This window comes from Tasmannia lanceolata, unplaced genomic scaffold (genome assembly GCF_043159265.1).
Source record: "Tasmannia lanceolata isolate RefF3 unplaced genomic scaffold, GAP_Taslan_0.1 ptg000013l, whole genome shotgun sequence".
In the NCBI taxonomy this organism is placed as follows: Eukaryota; Viridiplantae; Streptophyta; class Magnoliopsida; order Canellales; family Winteraceae; genus Tasmannia; species Tasmannia lanceolata.
In genome coordinates, this window is record NW_027518690.1 from 34,670,870 (window position 1) to 34,687,619 (window position 16,750).

Here is a 16,750-nt window from a genome sequence, read left to right on the forward strand (position 1 = left end):
CCACCACAATCATATTAGATCATACATGGTAACTTTTACGGAAATCATGAAGAAAACAAAGAAGAAACGGCCCTAAGCATGCTTTTCTACCTTTGATATTATAAAAATGAGGAACCTACCGTTGATCGTGCTCATTGTCTGTAGGGTGTGTAGCCTTGAGATATTCACTTTGACACACCCTCTACGTAACACCAAGATCGCCTTGATCGCCGGAGATTCATAGCTTGGAATATTACCGGAAGAAGAGGATGAATAATCTTGAAGTGCTTTAATGGAAGAAAAAAGAGGGGAGAAGGAGTGTTGGCTGAAAATTCAAGGGAGAGATAGAGAGAGAGAAGAGCTGAATTTCGTGAGATGGAACCCAGAGAAGGTTGCCAATTTTGTGAGATGGAGAGCCCGAGAGATGTGAGAGGGTGAGAGGGAGAGGCTGAGAGATGTGAGAGTGAGAGATCCAGCCCAGAGAAGATAAGTCTGTCAATGAGAATATGAGCCGAGAGAGAGAGAGTTTTTTCCCCTGAAACTGAGAGAGCCATTCGCCCAAAAATATCTATCTTTTCCTTTTCCTTTCTTTTTTTCCGTTGGCTGTTTCGTCCTCTCTTTTTTTGGTCCAGCAAGAAAGGAGCCTTTATTCATTTTTGATAACCCATTATTAGTGTTTTCCAAAATATGGACATCCATTATGGGATGAAAATCCAATACATTGCCAAAAGAGATATCCGATTCTAAACTTTTCTCCCAAGCTATACCAATTTTATTGTCATATACTTTCGGGTTTCTTTGAGGAGATAGCAATTTCCTTAATACTCGGATCCCACGTGTATCTAAAGCTCATATAATTTGCCAAGAAAAGAGACCTTTCTTAAAGTTAATTGCATGCATGCCTCTTATAAAAAAGGCTCGGTCAACAAGGGAATATTATCATGATATCTTTTATAGAGAGAGAGAGAGTTAAACCATGACTTGCCTCTCTTGGCAATGACACCCCTCACTTTTCTAATTAGCCATGAACATTAAAGTAAGTGAGTAGTGTCATTATAGAATGAGGGGGGCAAGTTTTAGAAACAATCCCAACAAGAGGGAATCCGCCTTCTATAGCAAAGAGTGTAGAAAAAAAGTTAGGAACGTTTCCCAAGTGGGGTATATCTCACACGTGTGGTCCCTACATGCGTAATTTCACATTTTATTCTCAATAACAACCGAACCACAAAGTAGAATGGACTCTTGATTTTTGTATCTACGGGACCCATTTGCGAAAGCCGAATCTGGGGGGAAGAACATAAGCGGGCCTGCACATGTTGGATGCGTGGGCTGTGGGGAAATCATGGACCATCAATTGTAGGCCCCACTCACATCTTAATAAGGGAATGATATATTCGGCCACTTTCTTCCCTGAGCCACCTCTTCTAGTGTAGATAGAAAGAGAAAGGTAGTGAATGGGGAAAGAGAGAATTGGGTGCTGTGTATGGCTCACATTTTGGGTGATCCAAATTGTTCAATTCATGGGTCCCAATATAAAATGGGTTATGCACCCAAATTATTTCCATTGGATGATCTAAACCGCCTATTCAAATGGCTATGATGTAATTAGTTGCGTCCACAAATTATCTCCATTAGATTAGCCGAACTATCCATTAGAGGGTGCTACATGGTGAATATATTTAACCCAAAATCATTCCATGGAATGATCCTAACTATCAATTTGGTGGCCACTGTACAAATTGGCCGCGCCCCTTAAATCTCCTCGATTGGATGATCCAAAACGTTCAATTGATGGGCCTTCATTGTAAATTGGTTGCACCCGTTAGAACATTTCCATTGGGCTGATTTGATCCGTCCGAATAATGGGCCACGATGTGAATATGTTACACCCCCAAGTCAATTCCATAGGACGATCCAATCTGTCCATTTGCTGGGCTACAATATAAATGGGATGTGATTTGGTACCGCACCCTAAAATCATTTCTACAAGCAATTCGAATCATTCATTTGCGAAGCCACAACGGGGTGCGCACAGAAATTAACCCCATATGATCCAAACCATAGATTCATTAGGATACATCGAAGAGAGTTTCCCCCCATGAACAACCTCAAATATTGGATCCAAGTAAGCCAAAACTCATTTCTTCCCAAAAAAACTGTGCGGGCCCATTTGATTGACTTTGCCCGAAGCAACTTATCCCAAAGCTCTCTCTCTTATTTAGATTCCTGTGGATAACCCTTCTAAACACCCGGCGGAAAAATGCGAAACACGGCGGAAATGACCGAAGAGATCGAGAAAACATAAGAGAATGACACGAAAATGAAAAACACTAGAAAACCGATAGAAAAACACTAATCTCTTCATTGATTAAAGTGGAACAAAATGGGGGTGTCTACAATGGGGATCTAAATCAAAATGATTAATCTCCATGGCCTTCCATAGCCATCTATTGGTTGGCTACTTTAGAGAACAAGACGGTCATATGCCAAAGCAGAAGCCGGTCTTGATTTTCTATCTATAGTAACTAATAGATTCCTATAAGGATAAGGGATATTTGCAAAATATATTAGTCATATGCCAAAGCAGAACCTAGTATGTTTTGTAAAATGATTCTGAGGCAGTGGGTGTTAGCTTAACCAAGTAAAGAGTGTTGATGCTCAAATGATAGATACACTGTGATGCTTGGAGGCCAAAATCAAATCGAAAATCATATTTATAATATGATGGATTAGATGAATTCACTCATACTCAACAAAGTTATTGTTGATGAGCATCTGATGCCAATTGGAGAAATGATGTTATTTCTCTTCGGTATGTGTTTAAGGGGCACATAAATGAGACAAATAATGGATAATACCATTACAGATCAAAAATCCAGATGTAATGGTTATATGTCATGAGAAAATCTAAAATGATTATTCTTGCTTATTTTATGCCTGTAGACACCCCATTTTGACAAGGCCCTAAACCCGCGTATTCGAATGAAATCCCGAGGTTGGACAAGGTCCGGAAGTGTGAAATAAACCCTAAAATTTTGAGAAATATTGTTGTTTCCTAGCCCATTGAACATGTTTCACAACCCAGGAAAACCCAAAATCGCATTTGCACCCTGGAATCGCCGACCCTGGTCCTCGTACCTGTGTTCCTAAAAGTTGCAAAAAATTGTAAAATGCTTGTGAATTTTGATATTGTCACTCCTCTATTCGTACCCCTAAGCTCCGTGGCATGTTAGATAGCTTATCTTCTTTAGGTGTTTAAGCGGTCATCAGTGATCATTATCATTTTATAAAATACCCTGCAAAAATCATAAGGGAAGGAGAAGAGACAAGTGGAGTTGTGCAAATATCAAAATCCGGTGTGTTGATATCATTTTCCTTCTTCAGGGCGAAAAGGGGGTTTGCTATCTTTACAAGGGTAATTTTGTAAATCTGGTATTACTTTGGTTGTAAGAAACTCTTAGCAACCATCTGATCGAATTAGAGGGTTAGGATCATTTGAGGAGAAAAGAATTTTTTACCCTATTTTCTACCTGGGCTCCCCCTTTTAGATTAAAAAAAGAGTAGTCATAAACCACTATAGGGCTGTTCCAAGGCAGAAAAGGGGGCAGAATATATCATTTCCTTCGAATATAAGATGTTCGGCTAGGGTTTCTCAAAAAGGGGAAGCCTCTTTTTGCAAAAAAAATTCAAGAGAATAGCAGAGAGAGGGAGAAAACAGAGAGAGGAGAGACCGATTACCATCTCCGGCCATCCACCTTGCCTCCGCCACCATCTTCATCCTCCAACCTCATTCCCACCAAGCCTCTCCACCACCATCATTTTCCCATCACCATTTCCACCCAATCCCACATCAAAACCCCAACTCCGGCCAACCTGAACCAGCTCCGACCCCATCTCCGGCCGTGCCTCCACCTTGCCTCCTTCATCCACCATCAGAGCTCCTTTCATTTTCCTTCCAGGTAATGGTTATCATTAAACCCATTTTCAAGCTACCATCAAAACCCCAAATCCCATATTCCATTAAACCCTCTTCCATCAGCAGCCGGCTCCACCAACCCCCAACCTCTGCAACTCCGACCATTCTCCACCTCCATTAAACCCTCTCTCATAACCCATTTCAAAAATCCACATCTGTGGAACCCTCTTTCAAAACCTCCGGCCATTCCTCCTCCTCCGGCAACCTTGCCGGATTCCGGCCGAGTCTCCTCCACCATTTTCCTTTTCATCTCCCCCATTCTATCCCCTTTATTTTTCCTTCAAACCCTCTTCACTCCTCTGCCATCTCTAACCCTTTTCTTTTTTCTTTTTTCTTTTAAAACCTCCACCGGCCATCCACCGCCATCTTAGCCAACCTCCACCATTAAACCCAAATCCTCCACCCTATTTCTACCCACTTCAAAACCCCATCCCACATCATTTTTTCCATAACCATCCCTATCTCCTCCACCGAGCCGCCATCTTTATAAAACCTCGTTTCATTTTCTGTCACCACCAATCTCATCTGCGCGGTCCAAAAAAGCGCAAAAATCCGAAAGCTATTGGAGTGGAGCTTGGCCATTTTCTTCATCGATTTTATCAGCATTAAGATCGGCTCTCTAATCATCTTCTCGGTAAATTCTGCTACCCAGGTAACATCTCTGACCTCTCTTATCTTGCTGAAATTCATATGGTTAATTGCCTAGCTTTAAGATTATAGAATTGATTCATGGGTTTTGGATGTTAATTCGATCCTTGAGTGCAAGGTGGCGATCGAATTTTCTGTGACGAATGGATGGTTGAGTTGTGTATGTTTAACTGATGTAGGAAATCAGATGATTACTCTGCTCTATGTCGTGGGCACGAGTATCATCTGATTTCACAGGAGACCCCATGTCGAGGGTTTGATCGTGTGAATTGCTTGATCTCATTTCCTTTGAATATTTCCAAAGTACCTGTAGTTTTCTCAAAATTGGTGTTGCCATGTATCTATTGGTTATCTTCTTTGAAGGTTACTCATCAATCTTCATTATTTCTCTTGAAAAATATGAGTTCATTGTCTCGATTTTGGAATGATTTAGTTTCTTTATCGCAGTTCCTTTGTGTGGATTTCTTTAAATACGCTGCGAACTTTGACTGCCCAAGTTGTATGTGTTATATTAAAAAAAAAAAAAGAAAAAAAAGAAAGGGGGCTAATGATCCAAGGCTACAAATTTGGGGGATGGGAATGTTAGTTGTCTAAAGGGTGGAATTATGTTGTTCCATTACAAGACATTTTGATATGTTATTTCAAGAGTTAATGTTTAAATCTTGAGGCTAGAATGTTTTAAAGGATTTCGTCCAAAGTTTTAGGTGGCTTGACTCATCTGTCATAAAATGTGTTCTCTTAAACAGCTTTCTTTTGGATTCCATAGGCAGTGCCCTTAACTTGACCAAGATTTCATAGTTATAAAACCTTTGGTCTGTTATGTCCTTTCCCCCATCTTTATATTTCCCTCAAGGCTTAAGAGTTCTTTCCCTTTTGTGGATCGTCGTTTCATACGGGGCTAGATGACCCTTTCTTTTCAAGGTTATCCTTTCCTATAGGGTTTAGAGCTCCTCCCTTTATCAGGTTTATTCTCTTCACCGTTCCTTAGAATTCTTCGTGTGTTTTAAGATTCCATTGATTTTGGAAGCGCCTTTGCCAGGTTCAGGCTATGATGGAATGTATCTTGAGGCAACCCCTTCCCTTCCTGCCTTAGAGTCTTCGCAGGTTAACGGATTTCTTCCTCTTTAGAGTCAGTCATAGAGAGTTTATGAGTCTGTCCTACCATCCTAGGGTTTAGGAGTCTGTCCTACCCTTGTAGAGTTTAGGATTCTGTCCTATCCCTTCATAAAGTTTAGGGTTCCGTCCTTCCATCTTTCAGAGTTAGTCCTTTAGCATAGGAGTCTGTCCTTACTTAGAGAGTCAATCTTTCAGGAGTCTGTCCTATCATCATAGGGGTTAGGATTCTGTCCATCCTCTCATCAAGTCATGTGATTTTTATCCGCTCTTACAGGGTATAGGATGCTGTCCAACCCTTGCAGAGTCGTGATTATGTCCAGTCCCCCCGCAAAGCATAGGATGCCGTCCAACCTTTGCGGGATATCAGGAGTCTGTCCTACCCTTATGATGATAGGATTCTGTCATCTTGTGTCAAAATTAATAAAAACACTTCAAAACATCAAAAATCTTGAGTCTTTAAGAGTGTAGTTAGGAAAATCTGTTCCGAACTACGGATGGCTTGATCCCTAGCTGAGGGGTACGTAGGCAGCTCAGGCTTGCAGCTGGCATTCTGAGTTCAGTCACAACTTCAAAAACTTCCATAGCTTCAAAACCTTTCAAACCTTCCAAAAAAAATAAAAATTCTTCAAAATAACCTTGCAAATCATTTTCAAAAGATCTTCCCATAGAGTTAGGAGTCAGTCCTAGACGTTTGGGGTGTCATAGAGTTAGGAGTCTGTCCTGATTGTGTTGCTTTGCCGTGTCTGGTCGTGTGAGTGTCTCTAGAGTTAGGAGGCCACTTGCATTAGCTAGGGTACATAGGGAGTCCTAAAAATTACCATTCACTTGAACTTAAGTAATGGCGCAAGAAGCTTTAAAAACTAGTGAGGTCCAGTTGATCGAGTCTAGGATAGCGATCTTAGAGGGTTAGGTATTGTAGTTTAGCATAGGTCATCGAACTACGTTGACTCTGATTCTTTCCGAGGCCGGGATACGTAGTGCAGCCAGGATGGATGGCCATCCTGGTCCGAGTCAAGTATCGCATTAGAGTCTAGGGTTTGTCATATTGTATGTTTTGCTGTGTTTTCTTACTTTCCTGTACAGACCTTATACCTTTAGTTGTAGTGTGCATGTGTTTTCCCATCGGAACTTAGACACCAATTAGGCATGACACTCATAACCTAGCTATTCTTAGGTGCCATGTCTTTCATTTCTTTTGTGTGTGCTTCTTATTCATCTCCGAGACATGCATGATTAGCTAGACCTTATCTCGGGGATATTCGTTCCCATTTCACATGATTTTTGCTCAAAACTCTTTAAAGTTAATAATAAATGGCATAAGAGACCAGGTGCTTGCACTTGGGCGAATTGAGGGCGCCTAACCCCTTCCCCATTCGTCATCAGGCACGGACCTTTTGTATCTCTGGTTATCTGTTGCGACAGAGCACAGCATGGGATCCAGGGCCTACTTCCTTGGATGGCGACTCTTTTTTTGTTTAAGGTACGCCTCGAATCTGGGCTAGTCCCCGAATCGAGAGGTATCTCACTTTACATCGCCACTCATGCTGTGAGGGGTACTCTTTCGAGAGGTCCTTGGTGGCTCTCCTTCACGTGGATGATCTAGAGATTTTCTGGGAGGGCCGTCCCCCCGCCTCTCTCGGATCAGGGTCGACAGGCTATGCCCCATTTCCTTTGCATTAGATATGGCATCCTTCAATCCATTAGCTAGGATCCTTGAAGACAACAAACTTACTGGTCCAAACTATATGGACTGAAAAAAGAACTTAACCCTAGTGCTCACAGCAGCGAAAGTTTATTCGGTCTTGACTACTGAGGCACTTGAGTTGTCTGGTCCCGATGCTCTCTAGGAAATCAGGGACAGAGCCACAAAATGGCATGAAGATAATCAAATGGCTAAGTGTTATATCCTTGGGTAGATGTCGAACGTGTTGCAACAACAACATGTCGGAATGGCTTCGTCAAAGGATATTATGCACAATCTTAGGGAGTTGCTTGGAGAACAAAATCGTAGTGCCAGACAAATAGCGATTAAGGGCCTGGTTTCCCCTAAAATGGTGGAACGAACCCTAGTTAGAGATCACATGTTGAAGATGATGGGCTATCTAAATGATCTCAAAGTTTTAGGGGCCATGTTAGATGGAGAGTCGCAAGTTGACATGGTGTTAGCATCCTTACCACCATCATTCAATGACTTTGTCATGAATTACCATATGAACAAACTGTCAATGATGTTGACGGAGTTGTTGAATCGTGTTCAATATACTGAGGATCTTCAGAAAAAGAACAAGAATTCATCTTTCTTAGTTGAAGCTAATGTAGTCTCAACTCCCACACCGAAAGGCAAGGGAAAAAGAAAAGGTAAAGGCCAGGGTTCTAAGAAAAATATTTCCAAAGTCAAGAACAATAAAACTTTCAAGAAGAAGTCAACCAAGACCTCTCCAGTAGTTCAGGAGAGGCAGAAGGTTGACTAAGGGCAAGCTCCACCCACAGGTTGGAACGGATGAAATGGTTGCAGTCCAAGCTGTGGGTGATCGACTACTAGCATTTTCAGGAGGATATTTATATTTAAATAATTGTTTTTATGTACCTTCCATTAGAAGGAATTTGATTTCAGTTTCTAAACTTTTGATTGAGGTTTTTCAACAACTTTTGATAAAAGTAGTATTTTTATCAAACACAGAAATTCCTTAATTACAGAAGGTACAGTAATTGATGGATTATTTATAGTAAATGCTTTAGAAAATGCAAGCAATATTGAGGATATTCATATTCAAAATATTCCAAACCTCAAAAGGGTAAGGAATACGACCAATCCCACACATCTATGGCATCTTCGATTAGGCCATATTAACCTAGATAGGATTACAAGATTGGTAAAAGACGGTCCATTAGATTTTATCCAAGTGGAACCTTTTCCAACTTGTGAACCATGTCTTCAAGGTAAAATGACCATAATTCCCTTCAAGGGTAAGAGTGGAGGATCCCAATTTTTTTTTGAGATTATACATAGTGATGTATGTGGTCCCATTTCTTATCCGGCAAGAGGAGGGCTGATATACTTCGTGACTTTTATGGATGACCATTCAAGGTATGTATATGTGTACCTTATGCGACGTAAGTTTGAGACCTTTGAAAAGTTCAAAGAGTTCAAGAATGAAGTAGAGAATCAGTTAAATAAAAGAATAAAGACTCTTCGCTCTGATAGAGGTGGAGAGTGATGAGTTTAGGGATTACTTAAAGAAAAATGGAATAATCTCTAAATGGACCCGCTTGCAACACCACATGCAACACCAGAATTGAATGGTGTTTCAGAACATAGAAATAGGACTTTGTTGGACATGGTCCGGTCTATGATGAGTTTCGCAGAAGCACCTCTGTTTCTATGGGGATATGACCTAGAAATTGCGCTCTATGTCTTAAATCGTGTCCCAACTAAATCAGTACCATCTACTCCATATGAGATATGGATAGGCAGAAAACCCTCATTGAATCATATGAGGATATGGGGGTGTTTCGCACACGTTAAAAAGATAAATGTTGAAAACTTAGAGATAAGAATCAAAATGTGTATTTTCATTGGATATCCTAAAGAAACAAAGGGTTATATATTCTATAACCCAAGCGAGCAAAATTATTTTGTAAGCAGGATTGCGGTATTTTGGGAAGAAGAGTTCATCCAAGATACTGTCAAGAGGGATAGGATTGCCTTGGAAGAGCAATATGAAACTCCAATGGAAAGAAAAGAAGACACTGAGCAAGAGCCCACTATACATGTACAAACACTCCGACGTAGTAGAAGGGTGATCACACAACCTGATAGATTAGTCTACTTGGGTGAAAAATATGATATGATTTCAGATAAAATGATAATGATCCCCTTAACTATAAAGAAGCGATGTTAGACATCGATGAGAAAAAATGGATGGAAGCTATGAAATCCGAAATGGACTCCATGTACACTAACGGGGTCTGGACTTTAGTTGATCCACCAGAGGGTGTTAAGCCCATTGGATGCAAATGGAACTTCAAGAGGAAGAAAGGTCCTGACGATAAGGTAGAGACCTACAAAGCACGGTTAGTGGCGAAGGGATATAGTCAAAAGGCTGGAATTGACTATAAGGAAACTTTCTCACCGGTAGCTATGCTAGTCTATTAGGATTCTATTAGCTATCTCAGCACACCATGACTACGAGATATGGCAGACGGATGTCAAAATCGCTTTCTTGAATGGAAACATTCATGACGATGTCTATATGATCCAGCCAGAAGGTTTTGAAGCTGTTGGAGAAGGAAGTCAAAAGGTGTGCAAGTTGCAAAGATCCATTTATGGATTAAAGCAAGCATGCCGTAGTTAGAATATTCGTTTTGATCAAGCGGTCAAAGAGTTTGGCTACACACAAAACGTAGATGAGACTTGTGTTTATAAAAAGGTCAGTGGGAGTGCCGTGTCATTTCTTATTTTGTATGTAGATGACATTCTAGTTATTGGGAATGATGCTGGAATGTTGTCTAATACAAAAGTATGGCTATCTAGTACCTTTTCTATGAAGGATTTGGGTGAAGTGTCTTATATTCTTGGCCTTAAATTGTTTAGAGACCATAGGAATAGGATACTTGGACTATCACAGGAAGCTTACATAGATAAGATATTGGCCAAGTATCATATGGTAGATTCCAAGAAAGGGTTAATATCTTTTAGGCATGGAATCAAGCTCTCTAAGAAGATGTCTCCTGAGACATCTGAAGAGAAGGAAGAAATGAACAGGGTTCCCTGCGCTTCGGCAATGTGAAGCTTGATGTATGCCATGTTGTGTACAAGGCTAGATATTTGTTTCTCTATAAGTGTGGTTAGTAGATATCAATCAAACCCAGGTCCAGAGCATTGGACAACAGTTAAGCATATCTTTAAGTACCTAAGAAGAACAAAACATTATTGTTTAGTATATGGAGGAGACGAATTAGTCATTTATGGATATACCGATGCGGATTTTCAGTCAGATGTCGACGACATGAAATCCTCATCAGGTTTTGTCTTCACCTTAGCTAATTGAGCAATTTCATGGTGGAGTTGCAAGCAAGACCTCACGGCGGACTCCACGACTGAGGCAAAATACATCACTGCAAGTGATGTGGCGAAGGAGGCGGTATGGCTGCTGAAGTTTATAGACGAACTTGGAGTCATGCCCTCTATTGAGAGACCTATTATGCTGTATTGTGATAACAGTAGGGCAATCGCTCAAGCAAATGAGCCAAGGTCTCATCAAAAGTCAAAGCACGTCCTTCAAAAATATCATGCGATATGAGAGATTATCGATGGAGGGGAAGTGGCCATAGCTAAAATAGCTTCAGTGGACAACATGACAGATCCTTTGACCAAGTCCCTTAGTCAAAATTTATTTGACAAGCATCTGGAGGGAATGGGTCTACGATACATGCATGATTGGATTTGAGGGCAAGTGGGTGATTGTTAGAATATATGCCCTAAAAGGCCAGTAGAATGATATTTATTAATTAATAAAGGTTTATTTCATGACATGAATGGGTAATTATATTAATGAATGTGTGATGTGCATGTCTATTTACACATGACCGTCCTTAGGTAACGTAGTAGAAATGCCATGCTCAAAGGATTCATAGATCCAAGGGAGCAAGGAGATATGGAATCTCGATTCTATGCAAGCCTTAATGGTTCCTAGTTGGAAAAGAGACTGGACATCTCTTTCTGTATACAACTAGTACCAGTCTTGCCCACATGAACGTGTCGTGAGGTGACTTATCTCGGTCATCTGGGTAGTGGACCCTAAACAAGAAGAGTGGGTGCGACGATTGGATCGTGCAACCGAACCGGAACACATAAAGAACAACTTGTGGACAAGAAAGTATAAAGTTGTCATTCCAGACAGGACCCTTCACATATCCTTAGACCTGAGGGATCTTATTGTTCTGTCGGCCTGTTCTAGTAGTCTATCTTATAGTGATTCTATTTTAGAGTCACATTCGGATAGAGTTATATCCTAGAGCAAACCTTAAAGACCAATAGTGATACTCAACAAGAGATTCTTTGTCATAAAGTTTAGGGATTGACATCTACAATTTTGTCAGAGCGGTAGGCCTATTAAATAGCCTGGCTAGGCGGATTTGATAAAATGTTTATCGGAAAGTTCTATGCAATATTGAATTGTTCTCAATGGATTTTATAAATGCATTTACGGCTTGACCAAAATGGTATACCAAGAGTAGGCCAAGGGGGTAAATGGTGTCCACCTCTCGTATGACTCGATTCAGTAGACGTGATTACGAAGAAAGGACTTGCACATACATGATGTGATTAGGAGTAAGATGATCTGACGGTCATCTTCAGGGTTACGTCTCGATAGAGGCCACTGACCTAATACGAGTGTAGTTTAATTACAGAGCGAGATCGCAGTGGGGCCCACCATAGGGTTCTGCAGGATCGACCGTCGGATCCCTACGACAATCCCACTCATAACTCGAATGACTCGATAACATTCAAACGGATCAGGATTCCACATTTTATGTACGAACGGATATGATCCGTTAGATTAATGTGGATATTAATTAAGTATATATATATATATATATGTTGATATATGTATATATACATGTCTTTGTTAAGTAAATAACAAGAGACAGTTAGAGAAATTTTCGAAGACAAATTTGATCCGAAATAACTCCCATTGGATGTGAGTTATTAATTAATTAAATTGTTAATTAATTATTTAATTATTATACAATATTATGTATTATTAATTTGATTAATAATAAGCATAATAATGTGTAATCCAAATGAGGATAGTTATTCCCAAACCGGTTTCGTAAAAGTTGCGGAATTGGAACGGAATTGGGAATCGGGATATGACTACACATTTGGATAAGGTTTGTGGGGTCCACAACACTCCTAAATCAGTTGGAGAGTTGGAAAAAGAGTCCCAACTACTTAAGGACTTTGAGTTGTACTTAAACTCATTGTTGGATAAGAATTGCTAAATTGTAGGATCTGCAATTCAAGCAATTTGTTTCCATCACCAACTCTTATGAGATAAGGCCACAAGGGCTGAAGAGAAGCATCCATACACGTTCTCCCATATATCTTGAGTGTCCCCACATAGCCTTGGAGGTTTGAGAGAGTCTCATTTACTCGAGGAGTCTCAATTCAAGTTGGTTTCTCAATTGGATTGTAATTGGGAGAGAGAAACAATGATTTATCAAATCAAAACTCTATTTTCTATGTATGAGAGAGGGTTGAACAAAATTTAGAGTAAGGAAGACTCAAAAATTCGTTCTCCCTTGCTTCCCCCTTTAAAAAAATCATTTTCTATCTCTCTCTCTATCTCTCTTCCAATTGAAATAGTTTCAAAGAGAAAGGCTTCAATCAATTTCTCTATTTTCTACAACAAAGGTACTGATTAAATCAGACCTTAAAGAGATGAATAAGAGTTATTCACATCCACAATAGTTGCAAAGAAAAAGAATCCATCGGTTCAACTTGCGGGGTCGTTTAAAACGATTGCAACTGTTCGAAGAGTACATCAAGCAGCGTGATTCCTTGATTTCTTCTTCAAAGTGGTATTTATTTATGTTTGATTAACATAATTAACTAATCTAGAGTCTAGGATCTTGGGCAATTGCAAGATCAAAAAAAAAATTTAATGTTCAATGTATTTTTTATTCCGCTGCGCATAGCGATCTTGCCAGAAGGAAAAAACCTTCCTTCAATTTCGGACCTAGCTGAAATCTCGAATTTTTTGATGAAATTCGGTAAAGACGCTCGAAATTTTGAATTTTTGGGCCGAAATTTCAGTAATTTCGGCTGATATAAATGAATAATTTTTTTTTAAAAAAAGTTTCTCCAAAATTGACGAAATTTTCGAAATTTCGGCCGAAATTTCGTAAGTTTCCCCAATTTTTGATTTCAGTCGTTTCGGTTACGGTCTTGACCGAAATCCGACGAGATTTAAAACCTTTCTCACAAGTTAAGTGAGGACGCAATCTCCCACTACTTTAGTGGGGATGTGGTCTCCCACGGGTTTAGTAGGGACATGGCTTCCTTGTGGTTTAGTGCGAATATGACCTTGACCGTGTTTGATTAGTTCATGATATCAATTATGCATGTTTGGTTCATCTGTTATAGGAAATCCGTCTACTTGCTGAGCATTAGCTCACTCCATTATTAATCTATGTTTTCAGATCCAGAGGAGTAAGTTCGGTTTGCACCGCGGGACTCTGGGGAAGTGAGGACTTGTCGAGTAGTACCACCACTTGAGGCATTCATTTCATTTAATATCCTTGCGAGATTGTATTAACTCTGTTTATTTATTGTGAGTAATTATGAGTGCTGCCATCATTGGGAGCTATTTTACGGACTCCTAATGATTTAAAGTAATGAAATTTTGTCTTCATTCATGAGCGGGCTGCTCTCACATGCAGCAGACCATCCCTGAAATGCCTTTTGCTATGGACGCATGCAAATCCCTTAAATATATGCTAATATTCCACATAGCTTGCAAATCTCTTAAATATATGCTAATATTCCACATAACACACACAAGTCTAGATTACGCCCATAAAATTTTTTTTTCTAGATTTCAATTGTTTTTTTCATGGAATATTTGTTTATCCAGCGGTAGGAGAGGAGCAGGAAGGGTGGGAGAGGGAGAGACTTGAGAGGGCTTTAGTGAGGGGAAAGTGAGAAATGGCGGAAAAACAAGGAAAAAAAAATCCATTTTCTTTGTTTTTTTTCAGTCCCACTGTCCCTATCCCTCTCTGAGCACTTGGTAAGCTAATATATTCCATTTATTTCATGGTTCCCAAACATGTTCACAAAGGATAACTTCGGCAACAATGGAAAAGGTTTCATTTTGGCCTTGTTTGGATTGTAGGAGAAAAGCTTGGAAAGGAAAAAAATCTTTTTAAAATGCTTGATCTTCGACCGTAAGACGAAGAGAGTGTAAGAGGGACGCTTTGCGAGCCGATCAACTCGAGACAAGGCCCTTTTGCATAGCAGATCACCCCGCTCTAACCAAGAGAGACCATCATTTCGCTTTTTCTTCACTAGCAACAACTCTGAGAGAGAGAGAGAGAGAGAGAGAGAGAGAGAGAGAGAGAGAGAGAGTTTTAGTGTTGCCCAAACATGTCCAAAAGCACATAATTCGGTACTAGTGTTGCCCAAACATGTCCAAAAGCACATAATTCGGTACTCTCACAATATAAAATTAACGCATGACAATCCTTTGTTTATAAAATAGGGTAATTAAACATACCAATGCAGATAAACTGACTCTACGATTTTAGATATGCAGATCCTAATACAATAACGAGACTAGACATAATGCTTTTATGACTAATGTTCATATTGCATTATTCTTCATGCAGACAATCATCCTCTACCGGAGGGCGGACGTTGCTTCTTTGGGATATAAAGCCTTGCCCGCACATGTTTTCCATTGATCGAATAAGTCGCCTTCTCTTGGCCATCAAGAACTTGAGGAATTGTGGACGGAGAGTGAAAAACTAGTCGAGCAAATAGTGGCTGAACTGCTTGCGATGTCTGTTCAATCTCTACTGACTGCAGACAATCCCCCCATTTGCTGCCACAGCAAAAAAAAAATAGAAGAAGAAGAAGAAGAAGAAAATAGAAATGATGTGAAAAGCAGATTTTAGATTTATAAGAACATGAACACACTTAGCACTATTGTAAGTGTTTCTAGTCGACGATTTGTGGAGGTTAAAATGGATGGGTATAAACCTCCACAAATCTGTCCATTTTTAACCTTCACAAATCGAAGGGTGATGATGATTCTGTGGAGCTGATTTTTTGGGCACACTCTATCTATGCGGCGGCCCATCAAACCTGAGGTAATTTCGGTCTCGGATGTAATTTTGGTCCTATCCGAAACTGAAATTTTAGCCGTTCAGTAACAGGTGCTCGAAATGTCATTTTTGAATAAAAAATTAATATTTTATTTTAATTGCCGAAATTTGGATTTTGGTTTTGGTCGTCACCAGCTGAAATCCAAATTTCGACAATTTCAGTTTCGGTCGTCACCGGCCAAAATTTAGTACCTTGATAGGGTGTGCCCAACAAATAGCTCCATATATATATATATATATATATATATATATAGAGAGAGAGAGAGAGAGAGAGAGAGAGAGAGAGGAGAGAGAGAGATTACAAAAAACCGTCACTAAAGAGTTACAAATAGTGACTGGATTCTTCGAACTGTTGTAAATAGGGACAAATATTTTTCCCAACGAGGACTTGTTTTCTGTCGTGATAAGGTATTTTTCCTAGGGAAATGATATCAAAACTCCAATGTTTTGATAAGAGGCGAAGCATCTTATCGTCTAGCATTTAAAGGGCTGTGAGAAGGATTTTACAATTCTCAAAAAGCTCTTATAAGCCCTTTAAATAATAAATGACAAGATCCTGTGCACTTCTTATCAAAACAATGGAATTCTGAAATCATTTCCCTATTCTTATAGTGTAATGCTTTTCACACATCACATTTTGTAGATTCTCCAAAATAGAATCTGTTTCTATATACCAAAATTGAATAAAAAATAATTAAATTACCTAGTAAAAAATTCTCTGATTTCCTCTTCAGTCAATGGGTATCCGCGAGAGAATGTAACGAACATAGTCCGTTGATCCCGTGAAGGATCATCTTGTGTTGGAATCCATGGTTGGGCTGAAGGGTTCAGGATCGATCCAGTTGGTGGATTGGCGGGTTCACTAGTTGAAATTGATTGCTGATTCCCACCTTCAAGAGGGTTTTGATGATGCTGAACTTGTAGTTCATTATCAGTGCTAGATTGAATTTCTGGTGGATTTTGAGTGCCACTGGATTGAACTTGTGGTGCATTAACAGTGCCGAATTGGACATTTGACACAATATTTGTCCCACGACTCAATATGGGTAGGTTGGTTCCAAACCTGGGACCCCAAATTGGATCGTCAAATCCAATGCGAATAGGTGGTGGTACATTTGGAGAAGCCGACCTGGCTTGCCT

The 16,750-nt window shown here is 39.9% G+C and overlaps 1 protein-coding gene across 1 annotated transcript; it reads left to right on the plus strand.

The window, feature by feature from the left end:
* The first annotated feature begins 7,635 nt into the window (after nt 1–7,635).
* LOC143891186 (uncharacterized) lies at nt 7,636–8,190 on the plus strand. Its single transcript, XM_077395820.1, has one exon. The coding sequence runs from the start codon at nt 7,636–7,638 to the stop codon at nt 8,188–8,190; it is 555 nt and encodes a 184-aa protein (XP_077251935.1).
* Nucleotides 8,191–16,750: the final 8,560 nt, after the last annotated feature.